Source organism: Suncus etruscus, chromosome 5 (assembly GCF_024139225.1).
Source record: "Suncus etruscus isolate mSunEtr1 chromosome 5, mSunEtr1.pri.cur, whole genome shotgun sequence".
Taxonomy (NCBI): Eukaryota; Metazoa; Chordata; class Mammalia; order Eulipotyphla; family Soricidae; genus Suncus; species Suncus etruscus.
In genome coordinates, this window is record NC_064852.1 from 19,249,101 (window position 1) to 19,262,882 (window position 13,782).

Genomic DNA, 13,782 nt, shown 5'->3' on the forward strand with positions numbered 1-13,782 from the left:
TAACCTAGAGACTTGCTGGGGAAGAAAAATGAGGCAGATTCCCACAGTGAATTGGGTACTCAGGACAGAGTGCTCCTCCTAGCACTCTGTCATGGGGGGTGTCAGGAAAGTCTGGGGACTTGGAGGGGCCCCAGGGTCTGAAGGAAGCACCCCTAGAGTCCCCAGAAAACTGGGAAGAATTTTGCACATGGTTTGCAAGGTCACAAAAATGTCATCAAGTCAGGAACTTGTCAGTAGCACAACCGGAAAAGTGTTTACCTTGCCCATGGCTGACCTGGGTTCAGTCCAGATAGGGGCATCCCATAGGATCCCCTGAGCCTGCCAGAAGTAATTTCTGAGTACAGAGTCAGGATTAACCTTAAGTGCCACCAGGTGTGGCCCCCCCAAAAAAAACGTCATCAACTGGGGCCAGCGAGGTGGTGCTAGAGGTAAGGTGTCTGCCTTGCAAGCGCTAGCCAAGGAAAGAACCACGGTTCGATCCCCCCGGCATCCCATATGGTCCCCTCAAGTCAGGGGCAATTTCTGAGCGCTTAGCCAGGAGTAACCCCTGAGCATCAAACAGGTGTGGCCTGAAAAAAAAAAAAAGTCATCAACTTCCGCCAAATTGCAGTGGCCAAAAGCAGTGTTTCCTCCAGTTTTATTTATTTATTTATTTGTTTGTTTATTTATTTATTTTGTGGCTTTATCTCAGCAAAGGGGTGAGCCCATCTCCAACCTCAGGGGTTCCCAGATTTATTTGGCCATTTCAAAAAGAAAATCTCAGTGCACCCCTACTCCTGGAAACCCACCTTTACTGAAATAACAGAAAACAGCGCACCCCAAATCAATCCAGCCCTGATAAATCTGTACCTTCATTGCTCCACCTAGAAAAGCAGGAGATGGCTCTTAATGGAGAAGCTGAGAAATTCTGCTCCAGAGTTGCGCAGCTAAAGATCCCCCGAGGAACCTAGGGTATAGGGGAGGTGGGGAGGAGGGTCAGGACCAGCTTTGTTTGGGCTTTTGTGTGTGTTTGTTTAGCCAGAAATCACTTCTGGCAGGCTCAACCATATGGGATGCCAGGGATTGAACTCAGCTCAGCTAAGCAAATGCCCACACCACCGACACCCCTCCCTGCCCTGTTTGGATTTTCTGAAAGGAGGGACCTAGGGCTGGCAGGGGAGCTGAAGACACACCAGCATTTGCTAAAGATCAGCTATCATCAGCCTTACCATTGCAGCAAGGTAAGGCTTTTGCCTCGAATGTGGTCAACCGGGTTCAATCCCCAGCATCCCATATGGTCCCTGAGCACCACGGGGAGTGATTTTTGAGCATGCTGGGTGTGGCCCCAAAATAAAACAAAACAAAAAGAGCAGGTAAGGAAGGAGCTGGACCCCAGAACCAGGGAATGCCTACCCCCCATTTCCCCTTGCACAGGGGCCAGGTTGGGAAGGTCAAGCTTCCAGCAGAGCTCCTTGGGCCTCTCTCCCTCTTCTAGACCCCCAGCCCCTTGGGCCCCCCCCTTACTCTTTCAGACCCCCCATTGTTGGGCTCCAGCCCTTGCCCCTCCCCCACAACCCAAAGCCACTTTTGCGTTTTTCCTTGGTGATAAAATATTCATGTCAGCAGTGCTGCCTCCCTGGGAAGGCTGTGGGAGCTGTGCTTAGGGAGAGAGAGGCTCTGTACAGGCTTTTAGAGAGAGCAGGACCAGGTTCCTTCTCTCTAAGCATTTTCTGGGGCCCGAATCAATAATGTAAGCGGCTGAGTCCTGAGCCAGCTCCCTCCCTCCTTCTCTGGCCTCCCCTTCCAACCCTTCTCGATTTCCCCTTCTTCCTGGCGGCTTCATTTCCCTTCTCTCTCTCTCTCTCTCTCTCTCTCTCTCTCTCTCTCTCTCTCTCTCTCTCTCTCTCTCTCTCTCTCTCTCTCTCTCTCTCTCTCCTTTTTTAAGTAAGTGTGGGGCAGTTTGGGTGAAGCACTCCCCAAGGCAGAGCAGCTGGAAGGACCTTCTGGGTTTGTGCTTGTAGAAGCAGGTTGGATGGGGGAGCAGGGAAGAGGTGGAGGGGGTGGACGGAGCTCGGAGTGTTCCCCAACAGGCCAGCCAGCTCTATGGGTTCCCCCAGTCTCTTGATCAGTTTGAAAGCACAAGCCAAGCACACAGCACCAAGTGCAGAGAAAAGAGGGCTGGCCTCAGAGCAAAATTGGGGGGGACATGCATTGCTACCCACTCCCCAGAGTCCCCTAAGGAACAGAGCTACTCAGTTGGCTCTCTGCTCTGTGAGGTAGTGAGCTGCCCATCACAAAAGGCATGCAAGCCCAGAGACGCAAGGTTTTGCCTGACACGAATTCCTGTGTTCCTGGGGTTGCTCAGGAAAGTTCTTCTGCACCTCAGAGCCCCACCCCATGTCATAGTACAGACTTGCTGGATGGGGTGCACCATTTTTGTTTGTTTTGTTTTTTGTTTTGTTTTTGGGCCACACCCTCGGTGCTCAGGAATTACTCCTGGCTGTCTGCTCAGAAATAGCTCCTGGCAGGCACGGGGGACCATATGGGACACCGGGATTCGAACCAACCACCTTAGGTCCTGGATCGGCTGCTTGCAAGGCAAACGCCGTTGTGCTATCTCTCCGGGCCCGGATGGGGTGCACCAACCTCTCAGCCAGGCATCCCAGGGTCAGGTGTTCGTCCCCAGCTGCTGAGCCAGAAGGAATGTGAGTAGCTTGGAGCTTCAGGGAGGGTCTTCAAGGTTTGACAACATGGAGGACAATCTTGGGGTGTGGGCAAGAGACTGTCCCCCCACCCCACCCCGCACCAGAGTGCTTGTACAGCAGTCCAGTGGGCTGCATATGCAGGGATGCTCCACCCCTTCTTTTCCAGAACAATCTGGGAGCAGGAGCTGACTGGGGACCCCTCGGCGGAAGAGGATGTGTTGCCCTTGAGACGGGGGAGACGCCCACCTTGACTGGCCAAGCATTGACCAGTGCGTGGGGCCCTCCTGGGGTTTCTGGGGGCTCATGTCCAGGAAGGGCATGTCCAGGAAAAGGCCTTCCCGGGGCTCCAGGGTTCCCCAGCCCGAGTAGCTCAGAGCAGGGAGGAGGTGCCAGGGCAGAGAAGTCCAAGGCGGGGCCAGGAGGGCCTGGGATCAGTTTCCGCTGATTCATACACACCCACGGTCACCTTGCCAGTGTCCAGGGGCCTACGGGTGCAGAGGGGGCACGGGAGGGCTGGGGATCAATGAAGTTGGGGTGGGGTGGGGGCGATGGGATTGGGGGTTAGAGACCTTCAGAGTCTCAGAGTCAGAGCTGCCAGAATTAGAAGCGGCTCCCACCAGGACCTTTGCTTCCGCTCTGTGAATTATTCATCCCTGCTGCAACTTTCCTTACCGAGAAGTAGGAAACAACATGTTAGAAAGAATTCCCCCAGCACCTCAGGGCTCTCTCAGTGAGCTCTCTCCCAAGGGCTGCACCCCTGAGCCCTCCCACCCCAGGGGTGGGGGTTGCTGAACCACAAACAGGGTGTCAGGTTCCGGCTTTGGTGATTGGAGCCAGGAGATGAGGCATGCTCATTTAGGCTCAGTTGGTGTCCTTTATCCTGCTTCAAGCAGAGTGGAGTGAAGCCATCCTGGCCACCTCTCCATTTTCTGGGCACTCCCTGAGCCCCCTCTGCCAGTCTCACCCACTGGCAGATCTGATCCTGCCCCACATGGCTGCCAGGCTGAAAGGAGCAGAGTTCAGCTGAACATGAAGGCGGGGCCTAAGGCCTGGCATCAGGCGTGGGAGAGAGCCCTGGCCCCCCAAGCTTAGAGATCTTTTTTGCTTGTTTGTTTGTTTTGGTTTTTGGGCCACACCTGTTTGACACTCAGGGGTTACTCCTGGCTATGCGCTTAGAAATCGTCCCTGGCTTGGGGGGACCATATGGGACGCCAGGGGATCGAACCACTGTCCGTCCTACGCTAGCGCTTGCAAGGCAGACACCTTACCTCTAGCACCACCGTCCTGGCCCAGAGATCTTTTTGTTGTTGGTTTTGGGGGGGGGGCACACCCAGTTGAACTTGGGGGTTATTCCCGACTCTGTGCTCAGAAATCACTCCTGGCAGGCTTGGGGGACATATGGGATGCTGAGGATCGAACCTGCATGCATCCTGGTCAGCCCTAGGGCAAGGCAAAGGCCCTACCACTGTGCTACCACTCCGGCCCCAAGCTTAGTGATCTTGAGACACAATACCCCCTTCCTCCTCATGGACTCCTGCATGGATGTTCACTGGCCGTGAACATGACCCAAGGCTGGGGTTGGTCATGACATGCCCCTAATCTGTCATCCTGGGGGTGCTTGCCCCCTAGTGGGGGCCTCATGCAGGGCTGAGAAGGCAGCTGCATGGGCTACATGGCTGGGTAGGTTGTGGCGGGAAATAGGGGGAGCCCTGGCCCTGAGCCCACAACCTGTCTGCCCAACAGAGACTGTCCTGTGCTTGGCAGTCAGTGCATGACTGTGCCAGGGCTGTGCCCAGCTAGCTCTGCCCCGCACAGGCCTGGCTCAGCTCCTCTCCTCACACCCCACAGCTGCGTTGGAGGTATGGCTTGGTGTGAGGCAGCAGTCAGGCCTGTCCGCACTGCGTATTCAGCATCACAGTCCCTCCAAGGCTTACGCAGTGCCTGGAGTCCAAAACTCAGCACTCAGTACCCTGCAGCTGTGGCCACTGCTCTCAGTCCTGCAGCTGGCTGCTGGGAGCCCACCCATCTCGGCTCCAGAGCTGTGTGGGTCTGATCTGCAGTGGCAAAACGTTTCACAGGACCCTGTGCCTGCGAGAATCTTGTTCTCGTCCTTCTCGAAATGCTTGGCCTGCAGGGGCTGGAGACAGATGTGAGGGGTCCTGGATAGCTCTGAGAGGCCAGAGACAGATTCGAGGTGCTGCACTTCCCTGTGAAGGCCCTGTAATCCAGGTGGGCTTTTACATACCAAAAGAAGAGGTTAGGGAAACTGGAAGTTAGGGGAAGGGTTACACTTCCTCATATCCCCTTGGTTGGGACCCTCAGGCTTCAGAGCCGTGTGGGGGCCAGCATTGATGTGTGATGCCTGGAGTCTGGCCTCAGCCTCACTTTTCTGTCTCCTGCAGGTTGCTGGGGGACCCCTATGTAACTGGGGTCCCAGAATTCTGCACTGCTATTTGGGGATATCCCACCGAACTGTCCCCCAAGACAGGATGGGATTCGGTAGCAAGCACAACCTCTGTCAGCTTACACGGCCCTGAGCCCAGAGCCTAGCGAGGTGTCCTCAGGCTCCCCCAGTAACTCGTACTCGCAGTGATGCTTCCTCTCAGGGGAGCTCTGGGAACCCCTGAATTTTCCTAGAAATTGTGGAATGTTAGCATTTTTCTGAAGATAATTCCTGACCTTGAATCTGGGGGACCATTTTGATTTTATACATATTTCTATCTTTTGTGTGTGTTGGACCACATCAGTGGTGCTTAGTGATTGCTCCTGACTCTGCACTTAGGAATCACTCCTGGTGGGCTCCAGGGTTCATATAGGATGCCAAAGATTGACCCAGGTTGGTTGCATGCAAGGTAAACACCCTCCCCACTGTACTGTCCCTCCAGCCCTAATGAAATGTCTTTAAAAAGGAACAGTTCCTGCTTCCAGAAGAGTCAAAGGTTGGTTTTAGCATCGCCTAGATGATAGAGGTGTGACTACAACATTAGGAGAGCCCCCCCACTCCTGCCTGGGGCCCCATTATTCGGGCTGTGTCTCATTTTGGCTGAATCTGGTCTCAGGGATGAGGCAAGTACGTGTCTCAAGAATAGTTCTGCCACGGGGGCCAGAGAGATAGCATGAAGGTAGGGCATTTGTCTTGCATTCAGAAGGATCGTGGTTTGAATCCCGGCATCTCATATGGTCCCCTGAGCCTGCCAGGAAGTGATTTCTGAGCGTAGAGCTAGGAGTAACCCCTGAGCGCTGCTGGGTGTGACCCAAAAACAAAACAAAACAAAAACAAACAAACAACAACAACAAAAAAGAATAGCTCTGGGCCCGGAGAGATAGCACAGCGGTGTTTGCCTTGCAAGCAGCCGATCCAGGACCAAAGGTGGTTGGTTCGAATCCCGGTGTCCCATATGGTCCCCCGTGCCTGCCAGGAGCTATTTCTGAGCAGTTAGCCAGGAGTAACCCCTGAGCACCGCCGGGTGTGGCCCAAAAACCAAAAAAAAAAAAAAAAAAACAAAACAAGGGGCCGGGCGGTGGCGCTGGAGGTAAGGTGCCTGCCTTGCTGCGCTAGCCTAGGACGGACCGCGGTTCGATCCCCCGGCGTCCCATATGGTCCCCCAAGAAGCCAGGAGCAACTTCTGAGCGCATAGCCAGGAGTAACCCCTGAGCGTCACAGGGTGTGGCCCAAAAACAAAAAAAAAAAAAAAGAATAGCTCTGCAAGGGACTGGAGAGATAGCACTGCAGTAGGGAGTTTGCCTTGCACATGGCAGACCCAGGATGGACCCAGGTTTGATTTCCGGCATCCCATATGGTCCTCTGAGTCTGCCAGGGGCTATTTCTGAGCACAAAGCCAGGAGTCACCCCTGAGCACTGCCAAGTGTGACCCAAAACTAAAAAAGAAAAGAAAAAGAAAAAAGAATAGTTCTACCAGGCTGGAGTGACAGCACAGCAGAGAGGGCATTTGTCTTGCATGCTGCCAACCTGGGTTTGATCCCCAGTATCCCATAGGGTCCCCATAGGCCTGCCAGGAATAATTTCTGAGCACAGAGCTGGAATAATCTCTGAGTATCACTAGGTGTGGTCCAAAAACTAAAATATAAAAAAAAATAAGCTCTGAGGCCGGAGAGATAGCATGGAGGTAAGGCGTTTGCCTTTCATGCAGAAGGTCAGTGGTTCGAATCCCGACATCCCATATGGTCCCCTAAGCCTGCCAGGAACAATTTCTGCGCATGGAGCTAGGAGTAACCCCTGAGCACTGCCGGGTGTGACCCCCCCACCCAAAAAAAAAAAAAAAAAAAAAAAAGCTCTACCTTGAAGGTGCTCTCAGAGGTGATAGGATTTCTGGGGCCTGAATTCCACCCCAGCCTACTTCTTGGAACCTTCCTAGTGAAGAGTGGAAGGAAAGGCATACATGCAAATAGTTGCAAAGAGGGTGCCCTGCATGCCTTCATTCTATACCCTATACCCCTCAACAGTTAATGGGATGCCGAGCTTCTGGGGGGCTGGGAGAAAGTGGGGACTGCATTGGCCGTGGTTGGGTCTTTATTTACTGTCCTCACTGCTGCTGCTGCAGCCTGCCCGGATGGTAAATACACAAGCTGATTCATTAGTATCCGACCATCTGCTGCCTGGCCTGGTGGGGCTGGGGGTGGGGAGGGGGCTCAGTGTAGGGGAACCTGGCCATACCCCCTTCCTGGCTCCTCCAGGAATAAGATAGCAGAGGGGGAGATCAGGAGGGGAGGGCAGAGGATCCAGGAAAAAGGCATGATGTGGAGTGGGTGTGGCTAGGAGCCAGGGGGGGTAATAGCAATTCAAGAGGCGCCGGATCCATTTAATTCTCTGACTAATTAACATGATGGCAATGATCACAGTGAGCTCATGCGTGGTGGCTGGGAGCCCGGGCCCAGAGGGAGGTTCAGCACAGATGAACTGTTAGAGGCCCTAGAGCCCAGGACAAGGGACCCCAGAGACCAAGCCAGGCCAGAAGGGCTTCCTGGTGGAGGTGGACAGGGAAGCTCTGGGAGACAAGGCTTGCTGCAGTGACACCAGTTTGGAAGTGAGGGGCAAAGGACAGTTGGTCAGTGCTGGGTGGAGGGTGGATGGGACAGGCTGCAGTGAGCTTAAAGGAGGGGTCTCAGAGAGATCATCTTGGGGATCTTCCCCCCCAGAGTTGCCTCCCCTTACCCTGCCCAACACCCCTTCACTGGTGCCCAGCCTGACCACTGAAGCTGCCATAACCAGTTTTCTCCAATTTTGGAGGAAGGAAATACCTGGTCAAGGTTGGTTCAATCCCCAGAGCACAGAGGGTAGGTAGGTCCCCTGGGCTGCTCCCTGTGACATCTTCCTTACGGTGGGAGGCTTTGCTAACATGAACCCCCTCAGTTGGTGGGTTCAGATATGGGGTGTGAAAATGCCAGGTTCCCTCCTTGCCCTGTATCAGACCCTCCCGTCCCTGGGACACCCCTCCAGGTGCGCACAAGTGTCCCTCATAGCTCAGCTGAGCTGCGTCTCTGCACCCTACCTCTAAAGAAGCCCTATCTGAGCAGATGGGGGTGGGGTCAACCCCGCAGTAGGCTTTGTAGGGTTCAGGACTCTGCAGGGTGAAGCATAGGGGTGGTAGAAGTGGGGAGGGAGGCCCGGAGATAGCACAGCGGCGTTTGCCTTGCAAGCAGCCAATCCAGGACCAAAGGTGGTTGGTTCGAATCCCCGTGTCCCATATGGTCCCCCGTGTCTGCCAGGAGCTATTTCTGAGCAGACAGCCAGGAGTAACCCCTGAGCATCGCCGGGTATGGCCCAAAAACAAAACAAAACAGAAGTGGGGAGGGAAGGGTGAGCTGCTACCCCCAGCCTCCATGTCTCATGGTGAGCTGGCTCCCACCTTGGGTTCCCTCCTCCCCCACCAAATGGTTCCTGCCAATGGGCTAAAGGGCCTCTTCCCTGCTGTTGTGTGGGCAGCTGCAGGGTTGGTGCCCCGACAGACCTCAGGCCTGGTCACTGCAGGCTGCTGAGCTCAAAGCAACTCTCCATTTGGGTGACACACAGAGATAATCCATCTGCACCCCGGGGCAATCCTGACTGTGTATGAGACAACCAAGATCTTCAGCTACCCCAGGACAGAAATCCACCTTCCTTCCCAGTCCAGGACAGTCTCACCCACCCTAAGTCTCAGTTTCTCCACTTGCTCAATGCAGTGCCCCCTTTAATGGTGCCCCCTTTCTTCACACTCCAGGATCTGCAAGGGGGATGGACGGCAGCTCCAGGGGGTTGGACAGAGCTATTTTGGTCAAGGCTGGCTTTGTAGCCGAGCACCCTGAGGGGCCGTGGGTGACCTGAGAACTTGTCCCTGTGCTGAGGGACTTCAGAGCTGTAGGCTGGTCCCCACAGGATTGTGGGGGGAATGGGGGACAGCCACAGCCCCCAGGGGGCCGCACACCCCTCCCGTGCAAGCAGAGAGGCTCATTTGAGAAAAGCTTGAACTCCAATGCAGCCGTTTTGTCTCTGAGCAAAGCAGCCCCTGAAATATTCATCAAAGAGGCCGCAGCATTCTGGGGTTCTGAGAGAGGTTGGGCAGCTCTCAGGGACAGTGTTTTTCATCAGGTCTATTTTCCAAGAGCAGTTTAGAGCTGAGAGAAACTGTCAGGGCAAATGCCTCGTCCCTCCCAACTCAACCGTCCTGCACCTGGGGCCAGCCTCCTGCACTGTGGTGGGCTCCCTGTGGCCAGACACCTGTTGCCATGGAGCCTGCCCAGGGCACACTCAGGTCAAAGTCCTAGTGATCTTGGGGTTGGGGTTCACTCCTGGTGGTGCACTGTGCTGTGTTTGGGATGTGGAAACATGTCCCAGCATCCCCCACTCCCTATACCCCCAACTCATTCCTCCCACCCTGGATGGCCAGATGTTAGGGACACTCAGGCCTTGGAGGGGACCCGACTTTGCAGCCACCACAGCATGATCAAGGGCCTAGAGCAGGGCATTGTGGAAGGTAAAGGGCTCTCCTCCTTGGGACTCTCCCCATGGCCTGTGTGAAGCCCAGAAACAAAGCACAAAACGGCCCCTTCCAGAGGACAGAGTCAGGGGTGCCAAGAGGACACGACAGGCCTCACCTCTCCTCTCCCTTGGCTCCACAGGAGAACCCGTATCTCTGCAGTAACGAGTGTGACGCATCCAACCCGGATCTGGCACACCCACCGAGGCTTATGCTGGACCGGGAGGCCGAGGGTCTGGCCACCTACTGGCAAAGCGTGCCCTGGAGCCGCTACCCCAGCCCTCTAGAGGCCAACATCACGCTGTCCTGGAACAAGAGCGTGGAGCTGACTGACGACGTGGTGGTGACCTTCGAGTACGGCCGGCCCACGGCCATGGTGCTGGAGAAGTCGCTGGACAACGGACGAACGTGGCAGCCCTACCAATTCTACGCAGAGGACTGCATGGAGGCCTTCGGCATGCCAGCACGCCGGGCCCGGGAGCTGGCAGCATCGGGTGCACACCGCGTCCTGTGCACCGAGGACTATTCGCGCTGGGCCGGCTCCAAGAAGGAGAAACATGTGCGCTTCGAGGTCCGAGATCGCTTCGCCATCTTCGCGGGGCCTGGCCTGCGCCACATGGACAACCTGTACACGCGCCTGGAAAGCGCCAAAGGCCTCAAGGACTTCTTCACGCTCACCGATCTGCGCCTACGCCTGCTGCGGCCTGCTCTCGGTGGCACCTACGTGCAGCGGGAGAACCTCTACAAGTACTTCTACGCCATCTCCAACATCGAGGTCGTGGGCAGGTGAGCCACAGACATGGGCAGGCGGCTGGGCTGGATAATGCCTGGATGCCGGGTAGATAGATGCCTGGTTCTCAGGACGGTTCCTAGTTCCCGGGACAGGTGTGTGGTTCCAGAGACAGGCAGCTGAAGCTGAAAGGTTGTTGATAATATAAGTGGCCGAAGCTAGGATTGGGAGAGGTTGCTGGGCACCTTCTGGGTGAGGAGCAGGACTCAGGGCAGTTTGGATGGAGGTTGCAGAGGTGGGGACGAAGCTCAGGACACTGCATTGGGGAGTAGAGATGCAGTGTGCCTTCTGGGCTGTCAAATAAAAAGCGTGTCCTACGTGGACTGCTGAGGCTCCTGTGTGAGGAAGTGGAGAGAAAGTGAACACAGACAGGCAGGTAGGCCTTGTGCCCCAGCCTCCCTCCCAAGCTGTGCTAGTAGGTTTAGCGGTTCAGCTATGATTTCATTTGACTTCTCCTTGTTTTGTTTTGTTTTGGGGCCACAACTGGTGGTGCTCAGGGGTTACTCCTGGCTCTGTGCTCAGAGATCGCTCCTGGCAGGCTGGGGGACCATGGATTCGAACCACCGTTTGTCCTGGGTCAGCCGCTTGCAAGGCAAACGCACTACCGCTGTGCTATCTCTCGGCTCCCCCTACTTCTCCTTGGTTAATTTCACTCACCCCGCTTAATTTCAGCCTTGTTAATTTCACGTCATCAGCCTGGTTGATTTCAGCCCTGTTAATTTCACTCCTGCTCGGTTAATTTCACCCAGCTGCACCTGCATATCAAGATGCCAAGATGTGGGGAGTCTGTTTTGGGGGTCAGGACCAGCAGGTGCAGGAGCAGGTGCACAGGTGAGGACCTGCAGTGCCTACACCTGTGCTTTCAAGCCCCTCTTCTCTCCTAGAAGCTGGGGGTCAAGTGCCTGCAGTGTCTCCCTGACCGAATCCAAGTTTTGGTCTGGGTCCTTAGGGGACACGGGCTGATGTCAGCTCCTCTCTGCACCTTGTGGTTGTACGGGTTCAGCTGCCCTGGGTTGGAGGGGAGCCCCTATGCCTTCTACGAGTTGCAGGCCTGATTCAGATCTGCTTCAGGCTGACACCCCCCCCACCCACCTACCCACCTCTGCCACACTGTCCTCATCCTTAGGAGATGGTCAGCTTTGTGAAGGGGCTGTGGATCCAGACCTCAAGGGTGCAGGGGGCGTGTCAGAGGAGTGATTCTCCACAGCAGAGAGAGTTCTGGGCCAGAGATGCACACCTGGAAGTGATGTGATGCCCCTTCAGATCTAGATTCAGGCTCGCCAGCCACATTCCTTACTGGGCATCAGTTCTTGTGACATGGCAGTGGGGAAAGGGGCTGCCTGCCAGCTTTGTCTGGCAACTCCTGACCGCCCCCGTGGGTGGTAGGTTCCTGGTGGTGGCTGAAATATAACATCCATGCATGAATGGGTCCTGAGGTGGCTGGCAGGGCAGCACCAGATCTGATGGACTCCTCAAAGGCTGTGCTTTTCTCCTTTTCAAAATCAGATGGGAAAACCCAGCTGGGCAAGAGAGCCCCCAAGTTCCAGGTGAGACCCTGCTGTTCCCAAGCAGGTCCCTGGACCTACCTCTTAAGTTCTGGGACTTCCCACTACACTGGGATGGATTCCCATGGAATTTCGTGACTCAGAATGGCACCGCTCCCGTGAGGCCTGCCAAGAGCCACTGAGCCTTAGCCAGTCTGTGCTCTGGCCTCCTTTTCCTCCTGAGCGCCGAGAGAAGAACTTCAGGTACAATTTTGTATGTAGTCAGTCGCCCTCAAAGTTCCCCAAACCCTAAGGTACGGCCTTGAGAAAGCCAGACCTGATGCCTCCTTCATAGGACATATCCCCAGTGGTACTGTTCCCTTTTCCTTCTTGGAGGGTTTTTTATTTTTATTTTTATTTTAGTGGTGGTTGCTGTTTGGTTTTGGGCCACAACTCAAACTCAAACTGTGCCTCAAAGCTTGCTCCTGGCAATGCTCATGGGTGGTGGGATGGAACTAGCTGCATTATACCACTGTCTCTCCAGCCCTGTTTTGGGATTTTTAGATGAGCTCAGAGACATGAGAATCTTACAGCAAAGTTGGATCCCAATCCAAGCTGCCCTCAGGGGCCACCCAAAGCATATCATCTTGCCTGGCCTCATGGCTTCTCTCTACTGACCCTTGAGACCAGCATTTAGATCTGTTTCCTACTACTACATTTCAGGTGGCCCAAGGTGGGCAATGGTGGAAGGGAGTGAGTAGAGACAGCAACTGGAGAAGCCAGAACTGAGAAATGTGGAACCAGCCCAAATCTGCTGCGGTTCCTGGGTTGGGAGTATCCCTGCAACAAACATGGCCCAGACAGCTACATCAGTGACATGGAGTGATTTGACCTCGGGGCTGAGAACTATTATTGGTGGTGGTGGTGGGGGACAGACAGTGAAACTGAGGTTGGGGGCTAAGAAAGTGGAGGTACACCCAGGGTGGCCCTTGCCTGGAGGCAGATGGGATATCAGAATGGTGAAGCTGGGCCCCCATGTACTGCTGGTGGATCTCCCAGTTGGGGTCTCCCAAGTTAAGGGAATTCTCTGAGCCCTAGCCCTGGTGCTCTGACAGAACCTCCAGAGAAATAAAAGCGGAGTCTTGGGAGGGTCTCTACAGGTAAATGACCCAGCAGGTGTTCCAGACCAGCTTTCAGCATGCAAAGGAAGCAGTGTTTCTGCACACAGCCAAGCCCAATAAGTGTAGTAGAACAGAAAGGACACATCCTACAGGTCCCATGTCCACAAGCAACAGAGACCCAGTTCTGAGACAGACAGTGGTGGGCCACAGGGCCTGGAAGATGAGAAATGCCAACCAATGGGGCAAAATTTCTATTCTGGAAGAAGAAAAAGTTCTGGCTAGTACTGGAAGCTTTATATGGGTACTTACTTAGCAATGAGTGAAGGAAACAGGAAAGGAAACAGTTACTTAAAGCAGAAATAGTAATTTATAAGCAGAAGAGAGATCCAGTCAGTCATTTACATGTGGAAACTAATTTAGGTGTGGAAACAGTAAGTACTGTATTTTTAGTTCTATAAGACAGACCTGACCATAAGACGCACATCATTTTTAGAGAAGGAAAACAAGAAAAAAATATTCTAAAGCAAATGGTGCAACTTGAGATGTGTTTAGGAGGCCACAGCTAGGAACAACCAGCCTATGAGGCTGTAGTATCTTTACAATACTCCAGTCCACAGAGGGTTAAACACATTTACCTAACTTTTGCTTTATATCAGAAAATTAAGAAGGGGGGCTGGAGCGATAGTACAGTGGTAGGGCATTTGCCTTGCATGCAGCAACTGATCCAGG

At 54.4% G+C, this 13,782-nt stretch overlaps 1 protein-coding gene across 1 annotated transcript in view; it reads left to right on the top strand.

Annotated features, from left to right (window-relative positions):
- NTNG2 (netrin G2) overlaps positions 1-13,782 on the top strand; it is a 47,960-nt gene that overhangs the window by 13,045 nt on the left and 21,133 nt on the right. Inside the window, exon 3 of the mRNA XM_049774108.1 lies at positions 9,801-10,444. Within this exon, the coding sequence (XP_049630065.1) occupies positions 9,801-10,444 (644 nt within the window). The remainder of the gene's footprint in view (positions 1-9,800; positions 10,445-13,782) is intronic.